We start from the raw sequence: 23,794 nt of genomic DNA on the forward strand, positions 1-23,794 counted from the left end.
ATGCTAAGAATATACAAATTTATTTTGAAGCAATTATTTGGCTTTCTCAGTAAACAATAGCATATAAAATTAGATGTTATTTATTTTTATTATACTTTAAGTTCTAGGGCACATGTGTACAACGTACAGGTTTGTTACATATGTATACATGTGCCGTGTTGGTTTGCTGCAATTAGATGTTTCTAACCAAAAAGTTTTCACCATTTTTAAAATCCTAATCAATGAAGTTCTTCCAAGGCAAAAACAAAACAAAACAAAACAAAACAAAACAAAAAACAAAGTGGGCAAATAAGAGAGATGAGTGGATGAACAGATGGATGCATAGATGGCTGAAATTAATAAATGGATATATAGATAAGAAGGCAGATAGATATGTATTCTGTGCTGTTGTTTATGTTGAGTTGAAGGTATACTTTGTTTTCTGCTTGATATGTGTGCATTTTCTTCTGTTACTTTACATCTGTGTTTCGTTTCACGTGCTGTTGCATTCCACACGCTCTTTGTGTTTTGTTAGATGTGGATACATATTGCACAGCATTGCAAGTAGATTTTGTTTTGTTGTGCATGTTCTGTTACAATGCATACACAAATTGTAACATCTTGCACAGCAGCATTAGTAGTGTTATACAACATACCTGAGCACTAGTGATGGAAGCCATAGGCTGGCTGTGTCTGCCCCAGTGTTTTAAAATTGTTTTTAAATGGAATTAGTTACTAATATTTAAAAATGGAAAGGTTTCTAGCAAAATCAGATGACATTTTTTCTTTTTAAAAAACTAGAAGACCTGATAATATTGACCCTACTTTCCCATAAGACAGTACTCAGCAGGAGTTGAGGATGGCTGCCCGCTACTGGTAAGGCAATCATTATGTGATTGGCCACAGTCCTCAGTATTCCCTATCGTTCTCTCACTTTGATACTGAGGTTTAGCTGCTGTCTCACGTCATTTGTGCTGTTTTTTCTCATGTCCTGCCTGCTGCACCCACTCCCATTTCCTTTCTGCCTTCCATAGTCATCTAGGTTTGCAACTCCTGGCTTATGAATGCACAAAATCTGGATGCTCTTTTGACAAGCCCAAAAAGGGCTGGTAAGGGGAGGAAGTGCAGACCCCACTGAGATGTCAAGAACCCACGCATTTTTCTAAACCTGCTTGTGGTGCAAGGAAGCAGCTCCCAGGGGTACTGACCCTGCTGATGGAGAAGAGCAACCCAGGCCGGTCGGAGCACACGCCCGTGAAACAGAAGCGCAGCTTCCAATAGAAGAGGTGCTCCCAGATGAAGGTGATGAGGCTAAGGGCCATGGCTGCAGCCAGCATGTAGAACACGCCCGCCATGTTGTCAATGTCCAGCTGGCTGCTCATCACCTCGTTCTTCTCATTGTGGCAGATCCCCGTGAGCCACAGGGTCTCCAGCTCCTCCATCTCACCTAGACAGGACACAACATTCACAGGCAGTGAGGACCAGAACATGCACTTTGGGGCAGACGCTTCTGGGTTTGGAACAGACGATGTTCAACTCACAGCTATGTAACCATAAGGCAAGTTTCTGAGTTTGCTGTTCTCCATTTGGTCACTTTTTGAGTGAAGATAATAGTGATTACAAAGCCTACCTAGTATTGTTGCAGTGATGAAATTTATATATAAAAATAGAGAACATATATATATATATAGCAAACAGAGTACAGCAAGGTTATTCTCTATTAATATATATTTATATATTATATACATACATTATATATATAACTTAGTTCCTGGTTTTGGTTTCGGTTTTTGGAGTTTTGTCTCTTTTTTTTGGTCATTATTATGTTTTTCTGACCTTGCTTTCTCCTACCCCTGCCCCCAACACTCACCCAAGCTTTGAACAAGACATGGGAATAAAAGCGCAGAATGTGACAATAGAAAGACTTCATTGCAATTCTGACTTCATCATCTGCTAGCTGCATGGCTTCAGAGCTACACTTATCCTGTCTGTGAAATAGGCATAATAATAGAACATACTTCCTCTATAGAGTTGCCATGAGGATCAAATGACATGAGAATGTATAAAATCCCTAAAGAACCCAGATCATAGTAAGTTTCATAAGTAATATGTTGGCTACTATTTATTGTTGCGAAGAAAATGCCTACCACAGTGCCTGGCCTATGGCAATCCTCAAATATATTTCTTTTTTTTCTGTTTAGAACATTCAGGATTACTTAGAAAAGTCACACATGAGCAGTATACTTACAGCACAAAACTTTAATTGAAATGAGACACCCAGCTGGCTCTGAATGGACCCTTGCAAACTAAAGTATCCCCACCCCCTAACTTCAGTAGGCAATTAAATAACCAGGTGGTTTTTCCAATGGGGGAAGAAAACAGTAGGCATGCTTAGAATTATTCTCTCTCTTTTATGTGCATTTTATCCAGTTGCCATTTAGGAGAAAATCCTCTGATCTAAACATCTAGCAATCATATACTAACTGTCTAGCAATTCACTAAACTATGGTACTTAGACTATAATTCAGCCTTTAAAAATGATCTTTCAAGGACAGTAAAAATCAAGGAAGATGCATATGTTAAATGAAAAGTATGTTTTATATGTATATGTATATACATGATGTCTAAGATGTAATGGGGACATGCTGAGAAAAATTAAGGAAATACTCTGAATGTTTATATCAATTCTTTTTGAAGAAGTCAATCATAATGATTGATTTAATATTGGTCTTTAAGTTATGTGAAATTAGCATGTATTGTTTTTGGTTTGTTCTCATTCTTGAATGATATGGCTGAATATAAAAATCAAAGTTGACAATTATTTTTCCTTGACCTTTTGAAGATGTTAAATTTTCTTCTGATCTGGATGGCAGTTGTTGAAAAGTTGGCTAATCATCTTATTGTCATTACTTTCTATGTAATCTATATTTTCTCTCCAGTTGCTTTTGAGAATTTCACTTTGTCTTTGGTGTGAAGTCTAGGTGTGGTTTGTTTAATTGGTTCAGCTCTGGACTTAGTATGATTTTTCAATTTGAATACTTACAACTTTAGTTCTGGCAAAAATTCACCTACTGCGGCTTTGAACATTACTTCTCCCCATCATATCTTTTTTAAAAAGTTAATAGATTTTATTTTTTAGAGTGGTTTTATAGTTACAGAAAAACTGAACAGAAAGTACAGAGAGTTCCCATATACTACCTCTCCCCGCTCCCTTCAGTTTTCCCTATTAATATCTTGCATTAGTGTGGTACAGTTTTTACAATTCGTTTGGGTAAATACCTAGGAGCATTATTGCTAGAATATGCAGTAAGTATGTGTTTCAAGCTTTGTAGGAAACTGTCAAACTGTCTTCCAAAGTGGCTGTACTATTTTGCACTCCCATCAACAATGAATGAATGAGAGAGCTCCTGTTGCTCCAAGTCCTCACCACCCTTATCATTGTCAGTGTTCGTGTTAGTATTTGGGGTTTTAGCCACTCTCATAGGGATGTAGTGCTAGCTCGTTGTTTCAATTCACAGTTCCCTAATGGCATCTAATAATCCCATCTTTTTTTTTTTCCTGAAAACTTTAAAATACTGTAGACCTTTTCCTTCTCTCCTCTAGGTTACTTACCTTGTTTTAATATTTGCATTCTTTTTTCTCTCTGTGCTGCATTTGGGTGATTTCCAATAGATATATTTTCACATTAATTTATTCTTTTGTTAGTAATGTTTAGGTTTATGTTTTAATTTTATTTTAATTGTGATATTCATTTGGTTTTTTTACAGTTCTGTCTGTTCTTTTTGTCATAATATCCTACCCTTTTATGATTTTCAAAACTTTTATATATTTAATAGTTTTAAACCTCTAGTCTTTCAGATGACTCCCCCCACCCCCACCTTAGTTCTTGGGATTTGCATCCCTCTGTTTGCTGCATGTTCTGACTCTCACGGTGGGTTACTTCCTTGTGACATCTGTAACTTTTGACCATGAGCTAATCTTCTGCCAAATTATTTTCCCTCTAAGCCCCATGGGACTCCCAAGAACACTAGGCTATAGAAACATCCCTACAGAGAGTTTCTGGGCTTGCTTCTGCCACGGTTCCGTGGTTCCAGGAATTTTCAATGGATGAGTTTTTGTATGGAAAAATTTTTACTTTGATTACTACACCATTTAAGCAGCATGCATTTGAACTCACACGCTCATTTGGGCTTTACTTTCTTACCGAGAGCTTCAAACAGATGGTAAACCTCCTTGCATTTTCTTCACTTTGATGGACAGAGATTTTCCTAGTTTTCTTTTACAGACTAAGTGACTCATGAAAGGTCTCGAATGTATTAACCAGAAAAAAGCATACATGCTAATGAGGTTTTTTACAAAATAGGAAATCCATCCCCTTCCGAGTCTCTCACACACAAAAATGGGTGCTGGTCAATCAGTCGTGTAGGTAAAGGGATGAGAAGAGGGGATCTTGATTCAATTCCTTTTCTTCCAACAGCCTCCCATGCTTCCACACAATCACAAAGGTCATGGGAGACTTTGAAATAATATCTCACTGTCCACCAACACTATCTCAAACTCATCCAGATTTCTCTGCCCACCATGTACCTCAGACCTGCATGACTGCTCCCTCTTCTCACAAAAACACCAATGCCATTCCTTTCAAAATAAAATGTGCTGTTGACTTCCCCCTCCCTTTGGAGGTATTTTGTTTTGTTTTGTTGAGATGGGGTCTCACTCCAGTCACCCAGGCTGGAGTGCAGTGGTGCGATCATAACTCCTTACAGCAGCAACTTCCTGGGCTCAGGTGATCCTCCCACCTTAGCCTCCGAAGTAGTTGGGACGACAGGCACACGCCACCATGCTGTGCTAAGTTTTTGTATTTTTAGTAGAGATGAGGTTTCACCATCTTGCCCAGGCTGATCTCAAACTCCCAGGCTCGAGCAATCCACCTGGCTCAGCCTCCCAAAGTGTTAGGATTACAGGCGTGAGCCACTGTGCTCAGACCCTTTGGAGTCTGTGAGGACACAAAAATGGGTCTTCTCGCTATGACTCATCAGATTCCCAGAACATCTTCCTTTCGGTGTTACCCCAAAGAAAGCCAGGATTGTAAGCCTGTAAGGAGGGCAGTCTGATATAAGAAACATCATCTTGATTCCTTTCAGGATGTAAATAAGAAGATTTCCTTCTGCCCTTTGCCCAAACAATACCTCTTTTTAGAGGAAGCCAACCTGGTAAAGCAGACTCCAATTTCAAAAAAAAAAAAAAAAAAAAAAAGAGCAAATGCACATTTCTCATTACCAATTACAGCCTGTTCCAATCATTTTCAAATCAATCATTTCCTGCCTCGTGGCCCTCTCTGACTAGTGTACTGAACTGTAGTTCAAATACTTTCTTATTTCAGTTTTAATTTACTCAAGTATATTGTAATCTCCTGGAGGGAGATCAGGGACCATGTTTGATGGTTTTGATATTTTTCGTGGCCTGCAGCACGTAGTGGGCATTGAATCCATATTTTCTGTTTCTGTTTCTTTTCTTATATCCCCAGGCTTAAATTGGGCAGCATTGCAGAAGTGTTCAAATCTGTTTAGTGAGTTATTCCGCCATATAAATAGATGGAATACAAAGCAAAGGGGAACTTGCAGTAGGCTTGAGAGTAAAAGGCTGGGAAATGTGCATCCTTTAGGTAGGGTGAAGCATCAAATGTCATTTTTCCAAGGAGTGGCTCTATGATATTCATTCTGCTGTCAGTTTCTCCTATTACAAAGGCTGTGATCTTTGTGAATGTGATCTTGTGAAGCAGAGCTGGTAAATGGGACAATTAAATCTCTTTCCTGAGGCAGACTCATTCTTGCTGGGAAGACACAAGCTAAATGCTCTCCTGGGAACAGATGGAGCCTGGGAAGTTTTGGGGTTGCAGTCAAACCACACTGCCTTTGTCTCCCCACCGGGGAGGACTGGTCCCCATGTAATGCTCAGAGCCCTCTCCTTTTGTGTTTCCACCTTCTCCAATGACAGTAAGCTCATGCACATTTGCAGAACTTCTTTGTGCCCATGGGAACTTGCACCTGTTCTTTCTGTATCTGTTTTCAGGGGAGATGTTTCCAGCCACAAGTATCTTTGCCAACCACTTAGTTCTGCACCATCCTGAGGAAAGCTATAAGTTCAGTAAAAGGAGCAAGGTGTCAAGGTCACTCTTTTCCTAATGCTTGCAACATTAAAAGACAGTGTAATAGAGTTTCAGGTGTCAACCATCAGAGAGATGCAGAATCTGAAAGGGAACAGGCAAGAATAATTGAGGCAGTGTTGTGTGTGTCTCCAGCTTGCTTCCATTGGCTGCTTGGGTGAGTCTGTAGGAAGGCTGCTTAGACAAAAGGTACAGACAGGATGCAGACAGTGCAGGAGTTTATCCCATTACCCATCCACCCACTGGCAAGGAGGAAGCCAGGGGTTTTATATTTGTAAAAAGGAATGAAAGAAAATTCAATTAGATACTGTCCAGCAAATTACAAGAAAGAATGTTTCAGGTAGAAAACACTAGAATGAGGTATAAAAGAAAGCACCTTTCCCTGAAGATTTTGGGAAGCACATCCAATCATCTGGTAAGGTCTTGATAGTAACATGGAGGTATACTACAGTCAATATCTGAGTCAGACGGCCTGCATTAGACTCTTGCCTTCCACATGTACTGGCTCTTTGATCATGGTACAGCCACTCTACTTAATCTATCCAACTACTCATCCATTCATGTATCTATTTTTCTATTTCACAAAATTATACAAAATAGACTGTCCTTCAGGTACTATACTGGAGTTTTAAAAAATTAACTCACGTAACCTTAATGTGACTGGTCTATTTTACAGATGAGGGCACGCAGGTGCACAGAGGTTAGAATTTGCTCAATCACTCTAAGCTTCAATTTTAATATCTAGAAAATGGGAGTACAACAGTATTTATCTTACAGGAGTTTTGTTAGAATTAAATGATGTTACATACACACAGTGCCTGGCATACACTAATTACAAAATAAGTATTTCTGGAGATATTATTATTGCCTGAAATCAGGGAAGCTGGCGGGTGGGAAGGATCACATAATGCTCTCTGTGCCCTTCTAACTCTCTCTATCTATGATTCCAAGAATGCAAGTCCGGGGAGCACGTTCAGCTCCCCATGGAGACTCTGTTATATCCAAAATGAGAGAAATCATTTCTCTATTTGCCCTGACTCATTCTCAGCACTTCCAGAAGAACTGCAGTTTTCGGGAACAGACTTCATAGCAAGCAATGTGACTAGCCTTCAAACTTCCCAAGTACCTCTCCCCTGAGGTCAATGTGAAAAATCCATTTTGAACCCGTACCCGTTAGGCTTTGTCCAAAATTTGCTGAAACATATCTTCTAAAATCAGCTTCCACAGGCACACGTCTACATATTTTTTTTTTCTTGGTTTCTTGCCAAAGCACCTGACCCAAGGCAGTGATGGTATGAAAAGAGAGAGTACGGGGTTCTGAGAAGCTGACTTCGATGTTCTATTTCATGTCTGGTCAAGGAAGCTGCTGCTTTTTGGTTTTCTGAGGACTTCATTTGTTTTTTCTTTACTCATTCATTCATTCACGGAAAAGAGAATATTTCTAAAGCACTTAACATGTGGCAAGCATCTTTGTATTTTCATATAGAGATGAATTACAGATAGTCTTTAGCCTCTAAGAGCTCATTTCTGTGAGAGAGAGTCATGAAACCAGTAGTTATGGCAAAATGAGATGATTGGATTTGCACAGGGCTGGAGGCAGGAAGAAACAGGGAGTGTTGAGATCAGAGAGCAGTTCAGGATTTCTGGGAGAGAAGAAGGGATCAAAGGAGGAGCCTGAGGATTAGAAGCCAGAATGCTAAGAACTCAATTTTCATGCTAAGAAGTCTGGGGTACCCAGGGAACAGTAAGGCCGTCAGATGTACATCTATAGTGAACACCCAACTATTTTCTTAGTGGACCCAAGATTCTTCAGTTGTTGCTCATGTTTCTCCAGTCATGGTCCCCTGATTGGAAATCCAGTGTCTCCTCACATACAATAGAAGGGAAGCTGTGATGAGTGTGCAATGTCTCATTCAAACTGCAAATGTGTACAATGGTGCTATCATGTGGAGGAAGGTTACCAGTCAACTCTATCTGGGTGACACAGTCACTATTAGAGTCCTGTCCTGATTTCAGAGTCAGATAGAAGATGCAGCTTAAGCTTTCCTGTTCCGAGGTTACGTAGTGACTGGGAGAAACCCACTTGCAAGAAACTGCTTGCAAGGATTCATTGTAAACTGTCACCAATATCATCATCACCCATTACAGTCTACTCTGGATATACCAGCTGCATGGTATTGTGCTGAAAACTTGGCAATAGCTATCTTTGGCATATAGTTCAGAAGTCTCCACCTCCAGGAAGTCTTCCCTGAATGAACAGGAATGTAAATACGAGGCCATGGTTTCCTCTACCATAACATCCTGGATTTTTTTTTTTTTGTTTGTTTTATAGAATTTGTCGCACTGGAATATAATTGTCACTGGGAGGTGGGTTTATTCAGGGCAGGAATCTTGTCTTATTCTCTTGTACCCCTGATCTGTGGCACTGGTCTTGGCACATGTGGTTCATAACATTGCACCAACTGTGGATAACACAAGGCTCCTGCCTCCTTGATTAGTTTGTGATCCACAGATCTGAGGATCAATCAGAGCTCCAGAAAGGAAGAAATTTGAGAAGCCCCAGGCAAAGGGGTGAGGCATAGATTCTGAAACCAAGAAATCAAGGCTGGCTCTTGGGCAAGTATGTTCCAATCAAAGATCCTAGCGATAGAGCCTGGTGGTTTCCCACAGGGAAAAGACTTCCATCTATAGCTGAAAGACGTCAGAAGGTTGTTGCTGCTGATCTCATTAGGGTTTGCTGTGAACACCGAGAGGCTAACTGACCCCATTTCCATCCTGTTTCATGTGTTGCCCAGGGGTTGGGTACTTTGGGCTTCTCAGAAGCCCGATTGGAACTGGAAATGGCAAAGGAACAACTTTTTTATGGGAAATCTAGGGCACAGATTCATTGGCAGGCTCGTGTTCTCAATGACAACAGACTCGGTCATTGTGAGTTCTGAGCGGTAGTCCTGCAGTTGAGGATGGCATGGGGGGACACAGAATTAGGGCCAAATCCTCTCCTTACCCAGTTGTCCTGTAGATGAAAGGAAGTTGCATATCAGATTTAGGGATGTGGTCTGTGGTCTAGGAGCCAAGTAAGATCAGTTAGACCATCTGAGCTTCGACCTTGAGGGCCTAGCTTCATTAATTCCACCGTCTTGACTCAAAGCCACGTGACGCAAGTCCACCCTCCCAGATGCAACAATGAGCAACTCATTCCTTTCTCTCTTCCTCGTGGTGACCCAACACCTATGTTTTTTTAAAGACAAATTTAAAAACTCTCAAAAGGACAAAACAAAGACCCAATAAATCTGACAAACAAGAAAAAAAAAATGAGCTAGAGAAAAATAAGACCCAAGTAACCTTGGGTTCAGAAATAATATTCTGGAGCCTACGACCTCTGTTCTCATGATCTCAGAGGGTCACTGAACTATTTGCTGAAGAGAAAAAATACTTTTGATGGTGGTGGTGATAGGAAATAGTACAAGATTCTGGACACAAATAGATTGAATTTGGGAGATAAATATTCCTTATTTAAATGTCACAATATTCCATTTCTGTATAATGCTGAGAAGTCACAAAACCAAAATAAAAATAGGGCTAGGCTTAAATGTATCCAGTTAGAGGCAGGCACAGGCTGTCTTTGGCATAAATGTTTCGCCGCCACCTTCCAACTGAGGTTTCTGCTCCATGGATGAAACTTGAGTATTGTCAAGTTCATTGCTACTTGTCACATTGCAGGATTTCACAGGCCATGTGATTAGCTGCACAAGTTGGATGGAGTTGGGGGATTTTATGCACACAGGTTCCCAACCATAAAATCCCCCAACTCCGGCCGGGTGCAATGGCTCACGCCTGTAACCCCAGCACTTTGGGAGGCCAAGGCAGGCAGATCACCTGAGGTCAGGAGTTCAAGACCAGCCTGGCCAACACGGTGAAACTCTGCCTTTACTAAAAATACAAAAATTAGCTGGGCATGGTGGTGGGTGCCTGTAATTCCAGCTACTCAGGAGGCTGAGGCAGAAGAATTGCTTGAACCTGGGAGGTAGAGGTTGCGGTGAGCCGAAATCGCACCATTGCACTCCAGCCTGGACAGTAAGAGTGAAACTCTGTCTCAAAAAAACAAAAACAAAAACCAAAAAACCCAACTACAACTTGTGCACTTCCCAACCAGTGTCTCTTCCAGAAGAAAAATTAAAAAGAAGATTGAACAATACAGGATTGGACAACTCTATCAAACATCAAACAATACACATGGTCACAATTTTCCATTACTGGATGAAGTTGGAGAGATATAATTCTTTGAAGTAGGATGGCAGAAACCTTGTAGGAATCCAGGAAATCTTATTATATACCAAGCTCTTCTGGAATCTGCTTAACCAATTTGCCTCACACAAATAGAGATGGTGAAGCTGACATGGCTTAAAAGGCACATGCATTTTTGAGCACAAATGAATTCATAGTGACTTTTTGCCATTGCATATTTTCTCAATCAATAGTCCTCAAAACCTGATGACTTATGTGAAGAATATGAGGACTTTTTAATATCACAAAGGGGTTCTTGTGTTTTAAACATATATAGATTTAAGAAAAAAAAAAGATAGCAGTAACTTAGGGTCCGATGCTGTTTTGACAGCCCCTAGCTAAACTGGGGTTCCAGTACTACAGCAGCTAACAACCCTGCCCTAATGGTCAATGAGGGGAGATAAATCTGGGTGTTTACATGTGTCTTTCACAGGATGCTTCTTTTACCTCATAGACAGTCTCATGCCTAGTTTTCTTATCCATGACCAGGAGATCTCTCCCAGGAGGAACTTGTTTATAACTGATGATGCTCTTGCAGCTCTTGTCTGACCTATGTTCACTTTATGTCTGCCTGATCATCACTCTGGCACTAGAAGCCCAACGCTGTAGTCTCCCCAAGGGAAAACCCAGTCTGCAGCAGTTCCTAGTTCTTCAGATGAAAGATGCAAATTCAATACACCACAATATAGAAAATAAGCTCAAAGATGTATTACTTGCACATCCTGGGCAGGGAAGGTACAATGAATCAAGAGGACAGTTTTCTGCTCCTGCGTCACACAAGGCAAAAATGAAGAGTCAACCCGAGAAAGAGAGAATGTGGCAACTAGTAGTACATGAAAGGAAATAGGGTGCGGGTCACTTTAAGTTTGCAGGCAAATTCCTGAATGATCCGTTTAAAGGAAGTAGTGGGAAAGCATGGAGCTTGGTCTCCCAGCTGGGGGAGATGCCTCTGAGTTCTTATCTCTGGCCAGGGGCTTGAGCCATTTGGGTGTGATGCTTCACTTGTAACGCCAAAGCAACCTGTGCTGTGTTGCTCAGTTCTACGTGCCAAGAAATAGCTCCTTCCTTTCAGCAAGTAAAATGATCTCACTGCTTTTCAGGTTCTTTTTTATTGAAGTGTTGTCAACAAGTTCTCTGAAGCTGTAAAATCCAGAAGCAAAATGGATCACTTCCATTTGATCACTATTCCCCATTGCTTAACGGGCACCGGAGACTTGGTTGTGGAATGAAAAGAGAAGGAGAGAGTAGAAAGGAAAGAAAAGAAGACAGGGAAGAGGAGGACGAGAAAGAAGGAGAATGGAGAAGGACAGAAAGTGAGAAATAAATCTTATTACAGAAAAGACCCCATATCAGCTGTCAGAACCATCTGTAACTAAAGCAGAAGGAAGACCCTGTTTTTCTTTCCATAGAGGGTCATAGGGGTGGTGTGCAGGGCTGGGTTATGACTTAGGAGAGCTCTCAGCTCTCCCTTTGATGACATCTTCCCCCTCCCCAGGTATGGAGGTGCTCCTCTCACCTCCTCTTCCTTATCCCAAGTTTAAGGCACCAGATGGGGTGAGATCGTGGCCAAGGATGAGCGGAAGAGCACATAGGGGTGGGAGAAAAGCTAGATATCAATTCTAACTCAGGAAAGTAGGTGGGGCAGACTCCGCAGTCCTCTGCCCCCATTGTACTGATGCTAAATCGGAGGTCAGGCTACATGAACCAAGGTCACAAAATAAGGCAATGTGGATGTTGGGGAAAGAATCTGGATCTCTAAATGATTGATTATGATCATACAGCAACAGCCAACCACACAGCCACTGATGAAGACACCTAGAGTTCAGTTGCATAAGCCAGCTTTACCTCTCACAGAAGGTAGAAAAGGAGCACTTGGAAATTGGAGAAGTTACAAGTGCTGCTGGCGGGAATGTAAATTGGTTTACGTCTTTGGAACAGTGGTTCAAAGCTGAGTAGACGCGCTCTATTACCCTCAATTTCATTCCTAGGTATATTTCCAAACCAATAAGTTCCTTTGTGCACAAAAAAGGTATAAAAATATCCAAAGCAGACAAAAACTAAAAGTGATATAAATGCCCATCAACAGCAAAACGGATAAATTTGTACAATAAAATACCACCCAGCAATGAAAAAAAAAAAAGAGCTGTGATTACATGTAGTAATATGTATTAATGTCATAAGAGACATCAATGAATACATGTTGTATGATTCCACCATTTATTTGAGGGTCAAAAGAAGACAAAAAACACCCCATGGTCACGGAAGACAGAATGTTGATTACTTTTGTGGGGAGTACTGGCTGGTAGGGGCCACGAGGAAGCTTTCTAGGATACTGCTCACATTTTGTAGCTCAATCTGGGTGGCAGTTGCACAGCTGTATACAAATTAACTGGACATTGGGATTTGTGTAATATAATGAATGTATGTCATAGTTTATAGAAGGTAACAAATAGAAAAAAACGGTGAGTGGCATAGTACAGGTATAAGTATCTTTAACTTTGGGGGTTAAGTGAGGTAATAAGGAAAGTTGAAGAAAACAGACTTTCTAAACCAGAGAAAAAAAGAATTTTTTTTTTTTTAAGTGTGAAACTTCTTTACAAAAAGAGAAAATTTCTTTAAGGATAAGGGGATATGAGTCATGTGTAGTTAAATCCTTCCAATTGTTGGAATTGTTTCAAAAGAACATGTCACTTCTATTGTTTAAGCCAGAGGTCAGTAATTTTTTTTTTTTTTTTTTATGTAAAGGACCAATTAGTAAATATTTTCAGCACTACAGGCCATACGGCCTGTATCACAACTACTCAACTCTGCCTTTGTAGCACAAAAACAGCCATAGACAATACATAATACAGGAATGAGTGTGGTTGTGTTCCAATAAAACTTTATTTATAAAAAACACACAATGGGTCATAGTGTGCAGAATTCTGATTTAACCAATCAAAACATGAAACTTGAAATAACTTTTTATATTTATATACAAGAGATAGCATGTTGTACCTTCTAAAATAGCAAAAAGAACTGTAATGCCTAATGCTGCTAGATCGTGGTAACATTGTTATATTGATCCACTATTACTAGTACTTTAGATGGGAACAAAACTTTTTTTTCTTTGAGACAGGGTCTTGTTCTGTCAACCATGCTAGAGTGCAACGGAAGGAACACTGCTCTCTGCAGCCTCAACCTCCCAGGCTCAAGGGATCCTCCCACCTCAGCCTCCAAAGTAGCTGGGACCACAGGTGCATGCCACTATGCCTAGATAATGTTTTTATTTTTTGTAGAGATGGGGTCTCACCATGTTGCCCAGGCTGATCTTGAACTCCTGGGCTCAAGCAATCCCTCTACCTTGGCCTCCTAAAGTGCTGGGATTACAGGTATGAGTCACTGCATCCAGGGGAAACAAACCTTTTAGGCATCAATATAACGCTATATATCAGGACTCCCAGAGATCTTTAGAACTATTAACCCTTCAAATTCGACATCTAAGAGTTTGTTGCAAATAGTTCAAAAGAAAAAAGAAATAGGCAGGAAGATATTTCTTCCATCATTATCTCTACTAGCAAAATACCAAAATGTGTAGCATCTGGAAAATAATGTAACGGTTTCTGGTTTAGTAAAGATGATACTTCATGCAAAAAATGAAAATAATTGTGAAAGCAGATAATGTAGTTACATAAGAATGCTTAAAATGTAATAATAAGTGAAAAATCATGGAATATGTAAGTGTATATAACCAATAATTATAATTATTTAAAGAAACATGTCTGCAAGCAACAGGGATCAGGAGATAATATCTAAATTAAAAACAATTATGTTAAAGTTATAGGTCAGGGTGATTATATGTACATTCAGTCCTTTCTGTATTTGTGAATTCAAATGATCATGGATTGAAAATATTTTGGGGAAAAAATAGTGTCTGCACTAAACATATACAGACTTTTTTTTTCCTTGTCATTGTTTCCTAAACCATATGGTGCAACAACTATTTAGATAGCATTTATATTGCATTAGGTATTATAAGTAAACTAGAGATGATTTAAAGTATAAGAAAAGATGTGCGTGGATTATATTCAAATGCTACACCATTTTATATCAGGAATTTGAGCATCCACAGATTTTGGTATCTGTAGGAGGTCCTCAAACCAATCCTTCACCATACTGAGGGACCACTGTATACATAATACATTGCCTTCCCAAATGAAAGCGTTTAAATATAGACTGAGAGGGATTTGGGACCACTCTTTATCCATCCCATAAATCTTGCACGAGCCTACGTGACATCAATGTTTGACTTACCAACAAGCCATTCATTATGTCTTATTTCCACTTTGATGGTTCTCTTGATATTTGACTTTCCCTGGTTTGAGCAATTCACTGCTTGTCAGGCACGGGCCTGGCATGCTGACCTTGTACTCATCCTGGTGTTGGATTGATAACAGACACTAAGATTCTGAATCTCAACAGGCCTGTTAGGGAAATCACTGCAAATTTACGCAGATAAAATCCCCTGGAGTTTTAACACTGAGGAAGAGTCAACGGCTCTCCAGGATATTTATGGATTTTATCTGTTTCTTAAGTAAGTACTGTTCCATTATTATTCCAAATATGTCTCTAGTTAAAATTAGGAGGGAAATAAACAAGTCTAATTTTTATGGTACCATCTGGTCACGGGCCAGTGGAGAAGCAGTTAAGTCCTTTATTGCTAATCTATGCTTAGAACTGACATTTTTCTTCTTTGAAAACGTTGCATTTCTGAATAAATTGTTTGCCCTAGACAGTTTTTAGGTCATAGGAGAGTAAAAATGACTTAGTTGTTGGGGCATCAAAATGGTTATTAATGATCACCCCCTTCTGACGTCTATATCAGTGTATTATCCTTGTGTATACATGACGTGTGCATGCAAAAGTCATCCATGTACATGGGAGCAATAATGAAATCTATATAAAAAATTAGACTCGATCAATGGTCTTTAGCCGCACTTTCCCCATGGTTTCAAATGAGGCCCCGTCTACATGTAAAAGGAATCAGGAGAGCCATTGTGTCCAAATCTAGTTCCAGATCCGATTTAATTGATAGAAGTGCTGGCTCAGTCTTTGCCCAAATGTGGGGTTTTCAGTTTTGCCTGCTTTATTTTTAACACTGTTATTATAGTCAATAAATGAAAATGAAATCTTTGGAAGCAATAAAGGCTTTCATGTCTATTTCGATCCTTCCTGAATGAGGAAGCTTAACATTAAAGCTTATCTGACTATGTCTTCCATTCATAGCCTACCCTCATATCTCCTATGTTCTTTATTGTGGTTGGCATGTGGACTGATGCTTAGAAGTGCCAAACCATTTATGCCTCTAGTGTTCACAATCACCAAGGTCTCTGTGTAAACCTAATTAGAAGCCCTGAGAGAAAAAGAATGAATAAAACACAAGGCAAAGATTCAATATCACGGACCCCAACTGAGTGATTGGATGGCCCCAGATATTTGTACTCAGCATCTGTCAATCAGAGGATAAAATGTTTCTAAATGGTAAATATTGTTAAAGAGTGATTCTTAAATCTTATGGATGGAGCTGAAGACTATTATTCTTAGTAAACTAATAAAGGAATAGAAAACCAAATACCCCATGTTCCCACTTTCAAGTGGAAACTAAAGGATGAGAACACACGGATATATAGAAGAGACCAACACACACTGGGGCCTAATGGAGGTTGGAGGATAGGAGGAGGGAGAGGATCAGGAAAACAAATAATGGGTACTAGGCTTAATACCTGGGTGATGAAATAATCTGTACAACAAACCCCCATGACACAAGTTTATCTATATAGCAAACCTGCACATGTACCCATGAACTTCCCGTTTTTTAAAAAGAATTATATGACTGGGCACGCTGGCTCACACCTGTAATCCTAGCACTTTGGGAAGCCGAGGCAGGCAGATCACCTGAGGTCAGGAGTTCAAGACCAGCCTGGCCAACACGGCGAAACCCTTTCTTTACTAAAAATACAAAAATTAGCTGGGCGTGGTGGTGGGTGCCTGTAATTCCAGCTACTGAGGAGGCTGAGGCAGGAGAATCGCTTGAACCCAGGAAGCGGAGGTTGCAGTAAGCTGAGATCACACCACTGCATTCCAGCCTGGGCAACAAGAGCAAAACTCTGTCTCAAAAAAATAAATAAATATATATATATGTGTGTGTGTGTGTGTGTGTGTGTGTGTGTGTGTGTGCACGCGCGCACAAAGGGAGCAAATGCCTGCTTTAAGAATTTTCACTTAAAAGTTATAAAATAGTATAAAATTATGTACATGGAGATTAAATTTAGATCACTAGATAAAAAGTATTAAGTTTCAATAAAAAAAAAAAAAAACCCTTAATGTGCATTAGAATCATCCAGAAAGGATATAGAAATACCCCACAGGAGATGAAAGTCAGTTGTCTGTATTTTCATTTGGCTTGCCAAGTGATTCTATTGGATGCAAAAATGGCAAAAGCATCTCCACATGCAAGGGCAACAGAGCAGGAGTGTTTAATCATGTTTATATCCCACCACCTGGAGTTTAAAATCTGCTCAGTTGTTCTTTGCTGAATCAACGACTAGAGGGGAGAATGAATGAACGAACAAATGGGTGAGTAAATGGGAAGGGGGTTGTCAATGGCACCCAGTTCTTCCTAACTTGATTAGAAAGTTGGTAATTTACAGACTAGCCCAGCTCATGCCCAACTGTGATTTCTGCCTTTGAAGTTTCAATTTGATTAAAACACGTTTAGCAAGGAACAATAACTTTCCGAAATTCTGGAGATTATGCAGCTCCAAGAAGCTCTGTGGGGAACAAGCAATTCCAGCAACCAAGACAGGTCTTTGTGAACCTGGAGAGGCTGCTTTGCAAGCCTGTATCGAGGCCAAACATCTGACTTCTCTTAATTACATTCTGTCCTTGTTTCATTCCTTCTCATCTCTTGCTTCTGGGTCCTTAGTTTTCCCCAAACTGGCAGGGTTGAATGATCTCAAAAATTAGGCTGGGCCTGCTCCCATGGTGCTGGGGCCTGAGGCATGGACGAGTCTCCTTCACCATGGAACAACGGAAAAAAAGTGTAGGCCACTTTCTCTCCCACCCTAAACTTCTGTTGCCAAGCGATTTTGCCCAGTACCATCTGCAGGGGAATGATGCTGTTTCATTAGTAAAAGAGGAAGGAGCACTGACTCTGGGGTGCGACCTACCTGTGTTTAAATCACAGCCTTGCCCCTTTCCAGATAAGAAAACCTGTCTTCCAAGATGTCTATGAGGGTTTATAGCAGCTAAAGAAGTAACATCACATGAAGGTTAAAGCAAAGATCCTGGCGCCCTCCTGCGTAGGTACCAATTGTACCAATCTCAGATCTCCCACTTAGCTGGATAATCCTGGACACCTTACTTAACTGACCTGTGACTCAGTTTCCTCAGATATAAATAGGAATGAATAATCCTAACTCCATGCCATTTAGTCATTGTGAGGAGTAAATGAAATTAATATAAGGACCAAACTCCGACCATTTTCTTCTCTTACCCAAAGTCCTATCTAAGGGGCCCGAAGACTCACACCCTACAAACCACCAAGTCTCATCAGAGGAATTTTATTCCATGCTATGTAACATGGCTTAGTTTCCAACTTGACTTGGGCAGAACATCACATGACAGATAAAGAAGGAAGTCAAAATATTTTACCCCCAAATATGTTTCTTTGTCATATTTTTAAATGGCCTGCAAAGCCATCCTTGTTGGGGAAAATTGCATCTACATATATTCTCTATTAACATAACAAGATCTTTCCCCATTCCAGGCCCTCCCGATCTTGAAGAGACTGAGAGGCCAGGATCTTTTAGGGGTCTGAACAGAAAACACTGAGGCTTCACGCACCTGAGAACCGGAGTCTCCACAACCCCTTCTCTTAACCCAGAAACTCCTTTCTCTTGATTCCAGGCCTTTCTATAATAATTTAACTCTTTCAACCAATTGCAAATCAGAAAATCTTTGGACTTTGACTCTACCTTTTACTTGTGCCCCACTCCCCCACCCGACACCACGTTATCCTGCCCTATCAGACTGCACCAATGCACACCTCACATGTATTGATTGATGTCTTTTGTCTCCCTAAAACGTGTAAAACTGGGCTGTAGCCCGACCACCTTGGGCACACGTTCTTGTTCTCAGGACCTCCTGGGGGGCTGTGTCATGGGTCATGGCCCTCACATTTGGCTCAGAATAGATCTCTTCGAATATTTTACAGAGTTTGACTCTTTTTGTGGATAAATACATAAAGGAATGAGATGATTTTTGTGACATGTAGTTATCCTTCTCATAAGTGTTACTTATTATGATAAATATCTATAACAATCATGGTAGCTGTTGAACTACTTCCATGTGGAGAAATGGAAAACTGTCCCATCCTCTTAAAGGAGGTTTTCAGATGCTCTGCAATTCCTCTTCTGTCCATTTTTATTTTGCATTTATCTCTTTAATTGGGCTAAGGCTGCTGGTTGTAATGGGTGTTGCTGAGTCATCTGAGGACACAGGGACCTATGTCAGGAAGAATTGCTGGCAGGGAAGCCATCAAAAGACAGATTAGACATCTCCGAGGCAGGAGTGAGTCACCCGGTGGTCTGTGCTTTGTACTAACACACCGGAACCGAGGAGAAGCAGGGACGGCTCTGAGACATCTTCAGTTTCATCTGCAATGTGGCTAATTCTCAGTTTAATAAAACCGGCTTGCTCTGTGGATGCACAGGCTAAACACTGCCTAAACTACCACTTAGCAAACATCTCTTACCTCTCCCACTCCTTCTTCTTTGCCTCTCTCTCCCTTTACTCCTTTTTTTTTTTTTTTTTGCTATCTCTTCCTTTCTCCCCTCTTTCCTTACTTTTTGACTCTGTTATTTTCTTTTCTTTTCTTTTTTTTGAGACAGAGTCTCATTCTGTTGCTCAGGCTAGAGTGCAGTGGCACCATCTCAGCTCACTGCAACCTCCGCCTCCTGGGTTCAAGTGATTCTCCTGCCTCAGCCTTCTGAGTAGCTAGGACTACAGGCACCCACCACCACATCCGGCTAATTTTTGTATTTTTTAGTAGAGACGGGGTTTCACTGTATTGAAAAGGCTGGTCTTGAACTCCTGATTCACCCGCCTCAGCCTCCCAAAGTGCTGGGATTACAGGCGTGAGCCACTGCGCCCGGCCTTCTCTGCCCTTCTTCTCTCTCTCCAGACAGTCTAGACTAGATGCCACCAAACTTGTTCTGTAAAGGGCCAGATAATAACCATTTTGGCCTTTGCAGGCCTTACAGTTTCTATTGCAATGACTGGGCTTTACATGCGATTGGGTTTCAATAAAACTTTATTTTCAAAACCAGGCAGTAAGTGGGATTTGGGTCATGGGTTTTGATAAATGCTAAAGGAAATACTCTTTCTCTTGGTCACCCTCTTCATCATAAACCAGCAGAACAAAGCACAGATTTCAGCCTCATGTTCCTAATTTCTGGGTCTCTGAAGTTCCTGGCCACTCTCTCCCAGGTTCTTGATTAAAGAGACTGAATCCATATTCCAGAACCCTCCATAGATCTGGTGGACATGGAAGAATCATGAGTTCTAACTTATGTTGCTGACTACTATGTGGGAACACCTGAATTCCTGTCTGAGGATACAGAATTTGGAAAACAAACCTTGGTTGATAAGATATATGAAACACACACACACACACACACACACACACACACACACACACAAATAAGGAGGAAGCGCTTTTGAGTGTTTAAATTCTTAGGACTGCAGTAGCAAGTTTAGCAAAGGACACAGTAGGAGCTCGATCCAGTTTGGCAAAGGGTCTGGCTAAGACAACTGTGCAATTATCACTTCTGGTTTTCGGGGTTTTAGAATTCTCTATTCATGCTAATGACATAATGACATTGCAATGAACAAAACCACATCAGTGAAGTACAGCAAAACTCAAGGGTGGAGCAACACAGTTTTATTTCACAAGCTTCTCCTTAGGGAAGGGTTAGAGCTAGAGTTTGGAAGAGGTTTGCATGGAAGAAAGGGAGAAGCTGTGAACAGGGCTGGTTTGTCAAACAAAGACATAAACCAAGGCTGTGTGCCTGGGAACACGATGGACATGAAATGTGCCTACTGTTCCCCCATTAGTATGCAGTCTTGCCTGAAATAAACAAACCATGTGCTTTGGAGTCCACACTGTCTGTCGTATCTCTTGCCTCTACTGTGCTGCAGGGAAGGAGGGGGTCCTGGGAGACAGCAAGGCTCATTCTACTGGAAGCTTTATGATTTGGACAGGGCTGCTGACCAATATGCCTGGAGATACCCCAACTGTCCTCTATGACCCTTACCCCTAACTGCAGAGGTCAAATCTTTCCCAAAGAAACAGAACAAAGGATCATCACTTAGTTTTGTGTTCCCTTTATTTTGTTCCTAATATATAATTTGTCTAGGAGGCAGAGAACCTGGGTTTGAGCCTCAACTCTGCACTGCTTCGCTGTGCATCCTTAGGTGAGGTCGTATCCCCTCTCTGGCTTCGGGTTTCCCTATTACTGGACTAAGTAGCAATTTATGATCCAATACAGTTGTAAAAGCCAGGGAATATATAATTTTGTTGGTTATATACATCATATTGCATATATTGCATTAAAGAGCTTAATACAGATATATTTGACTATTATAATATACACATAAGACAACGGAGGAATTTGCCTCTATCTTGTAGTTAATATAGTGGTAAGATGCTTGGAAAGACTGTCAAAAGTTTGGCAGTAATTCAGTGATTACCTCCTTGCATCTCTCCAGAGGTATCTAGTGTTCTTTCTAAAGAAAATATGGTCCTTTTCATTAGAGAAGATATTAAATCGATGACATAAGTCTTGCAAAAGTATATCTGCAGCATTTTCTACTTCATTCATTCATTTTTTCATTCATTAAACAAGTTTTGTTTATGTACCTGCTGTATGCCAACCTCCACTGAGTCCTGCAGTAAGGGAATAGCAACAAGGATGGATACGGACAGTGTATGCCCTCAAGGAACCTATAATGCAGTGCACTCAAGTGGCCAGGGGACGTGGAGAGGTCAACAATGGCATCTAATGTGTGCCAGGCACAGGGCTAGCTTCTTTATGTTTATTTTCATACTTAATTCTTAAAGAATTCTGATTTTACAATGAGAAAACTGAGACTCTAAGAAATTAATTTGCCCCAGGTCACACCACTAGGAAACTGCGGAACCTTCATCTTACTTATTTCACCTCCCTTGCTTTGCTAAATGCCACAAACATGGAGATAAGGGAGTTCACAAGCAGGGTATGAGCTTAGAAGTCTTTATGGGAGTCTTCACAGAGGAGCACAGAGGCTGAAGGATCGATGAGATGTCAAATCAGGAAATGGGGTTAGGAAAACAAGGAAGGAGGAATTCCATTTTTATAGGGTGTTGCATGCAGCAATCCACACTTATCTAAAAAAAAATTTCAAATGGTGAAATTTTGGATGCTGTAGAAAGTTGAATGGGAAAAATATTCAGGGGTAAGGGGCATTCAAGGATTTCCCCAATCCACATTGCCATACCATTCCTAAGCCAGCCCCAAGAAGACTGGCTGTGAAGGCCTCTCAGGCATATGCCATCCTCAGAATGGACACGTGTGGTCATCACTGCCTGAGCTGTGGGACTGTCCAGCTCTACCCTAGACTCGGATGTCAGCCCAAAGATATTAAGCTGGGAAGCTGATCAAGGGCAGTGTTGAGGATATTAGCAATCCATCCAGTGGCCCAGAGCAATTTATGAGAATTCTAATTAGATACAAGGACTTCTGTAACCACGCAAACACTCTATTCTGCCTGCCAGCATGGGGTCCACTGCCGTCAAAAGCTATCTTGTATGCTTCAGTGGAAGAGCGACCAACGAAAAAAGGACTCAGGATGCCAACACTGACCCACTCAGAGGGAGAAAGTGAGCTTCTCCATGGACTTCCCTGCCAAGGCTCCCCGACTCCAAGATCTGTGAGCATCATTATGCTGAACGGTGATTTTAAAGCTCTAGAGTCCACTGAAGCAAGGCTCCTCATTAACATGAGAGCAGGGTTTTTGGTCCTCTCCAATCTGAATTATTGCTGGCAAAAGTTGCAGTACAAAAGGAACAGAGGAAACCTGATGAACTAAAATTGTGTGTGTGTGTGTGTGCGTGTGTATCTGTATCTTTCAAATATTTAACATATGATTATATGTCCAAATATGATATAACTAGGGTCACTCACTAGTTTTAAAACTTGGAGAGTCCGGGCAAAATTGGTTGAATTGGTCACTCTCTTCATGTAATTATTTTTGGAGACAAGGTCTCACTCTCCCAGGCTGGAGTGCAGTGGCATGATCATGGCTTACTGCAGCCTCAAACTCCTGAGCTCAAGCAATCCTCCTGCCTCAGTCTCCTGAGTAGGTGGGCCTATAAGCATGTACCACCATGCTTAGCTAATTTTTAAATTTTTTTTGTAGAGATGGGTTTTTGCTATGTTGCCTGGGCTGATCTTGAACCCCTGGATTCAAGCAATCCTCCCACCTCAGGCTCCTGAGTAGTTAAGATTATAGGTGCGAGCCACTGCACCTAGCCTTATATAGTATCCATGCGAGAGATATATGTGCCATATCTTTCAAATATTTCACATATACTATATATATAATCTATTATATACACCTAAATATGATATAGGTACAATTGAATATACCATATACATAATTTAAAAAATATATAATATATACATTTAATTTTATGTGTTATATGAACTCAGACTAGATGTCAGGGACGAGTAATGTATACTGGAGTTTAAAAATAAATCCACAACCTTAAAACTGAGCGAAATACAAAGAAGATTAAATGCTTCTCAATGCTAAAAAGTATTACTTATAGCTAAGCTGACCCGGCCGCCTGCAACCCAGGTTTCTCCTTGCAGCTTGGTTTAGTGGAAAAATGATCAGAATTGGACTCAGATGAACTAGAGCCAATTGTTACCTCTATAAAAGTCTGAACAGGGTGTTGTCCATTGGCTGGTAGCATCAGCATCACCTGGGAGCTTGTTAGAAATGCTGGGTCTCAGGCTCCACCCTAGACCCACTGAAACAGAGTCTTGTAGGAAGATCCCCAGGTGATTCTTGCTCATGGTAAAGCTAAAGAAGCTCTGCTGCAGTTCACTTGACCCACTGGAGCCTCATTGTCCTGCTTTGTGCAATGGAGATACTAAGAGTTACTCCAGAATGTTATACAAAGGCTTACTAGGATATTATATGTGATGTGCTTGGTATAGTGCTGAACCATAGAGGAGAGGCCCCAAAACAATTTTTTTCCTTCCTTTTTCTCAGCACCAT

The 23,794-nt window shown here is 40.7% G+C and overlaps 1 protein-coding gene across 4 annotated transcripts in view; it reads right to left on the reverse strand.

Moving 5' to 3' along the window:
- Positions 1–23,794, reverse strand: part of GRIN2A (glutamate ionotropic receptor NMDA type subunit 2A) — a 427,129-nt gene that overhangs the window by 8,887 nt on the left and 394,448 nt on the right. For all 4 annotated transcript variants that reach the window (XM_026446647.1, XM_026446648.1, XM_026446650.1 and 1 more), the window contains one exon: positions 1,188–1,426. In XM_026446647.1, coding sequence (XP_026302432.1) covers positions 1,188–1,426 — 239 coding nt within the window. The remainder of the gene's footprint in view (positions 1–1,187; positions 1,427–23,794) is intronic.

This window comes from Piliocolobus tephrosceles, chromosome 17 (assembly GCF_002776525.5).
Source record: "Piliocolobus tephrosceles isolate RC106 chromosome 17, ASM277652v3, whole genome shotgun sequence".
Classification (NCBI taxonomy): domain Eukaryota; kingdom Metazoa; phylum Chordata; class Mammalia; order Primates; family Cercopithecidae; genus Piliocolobus; species Piliocolobus tephrosceles.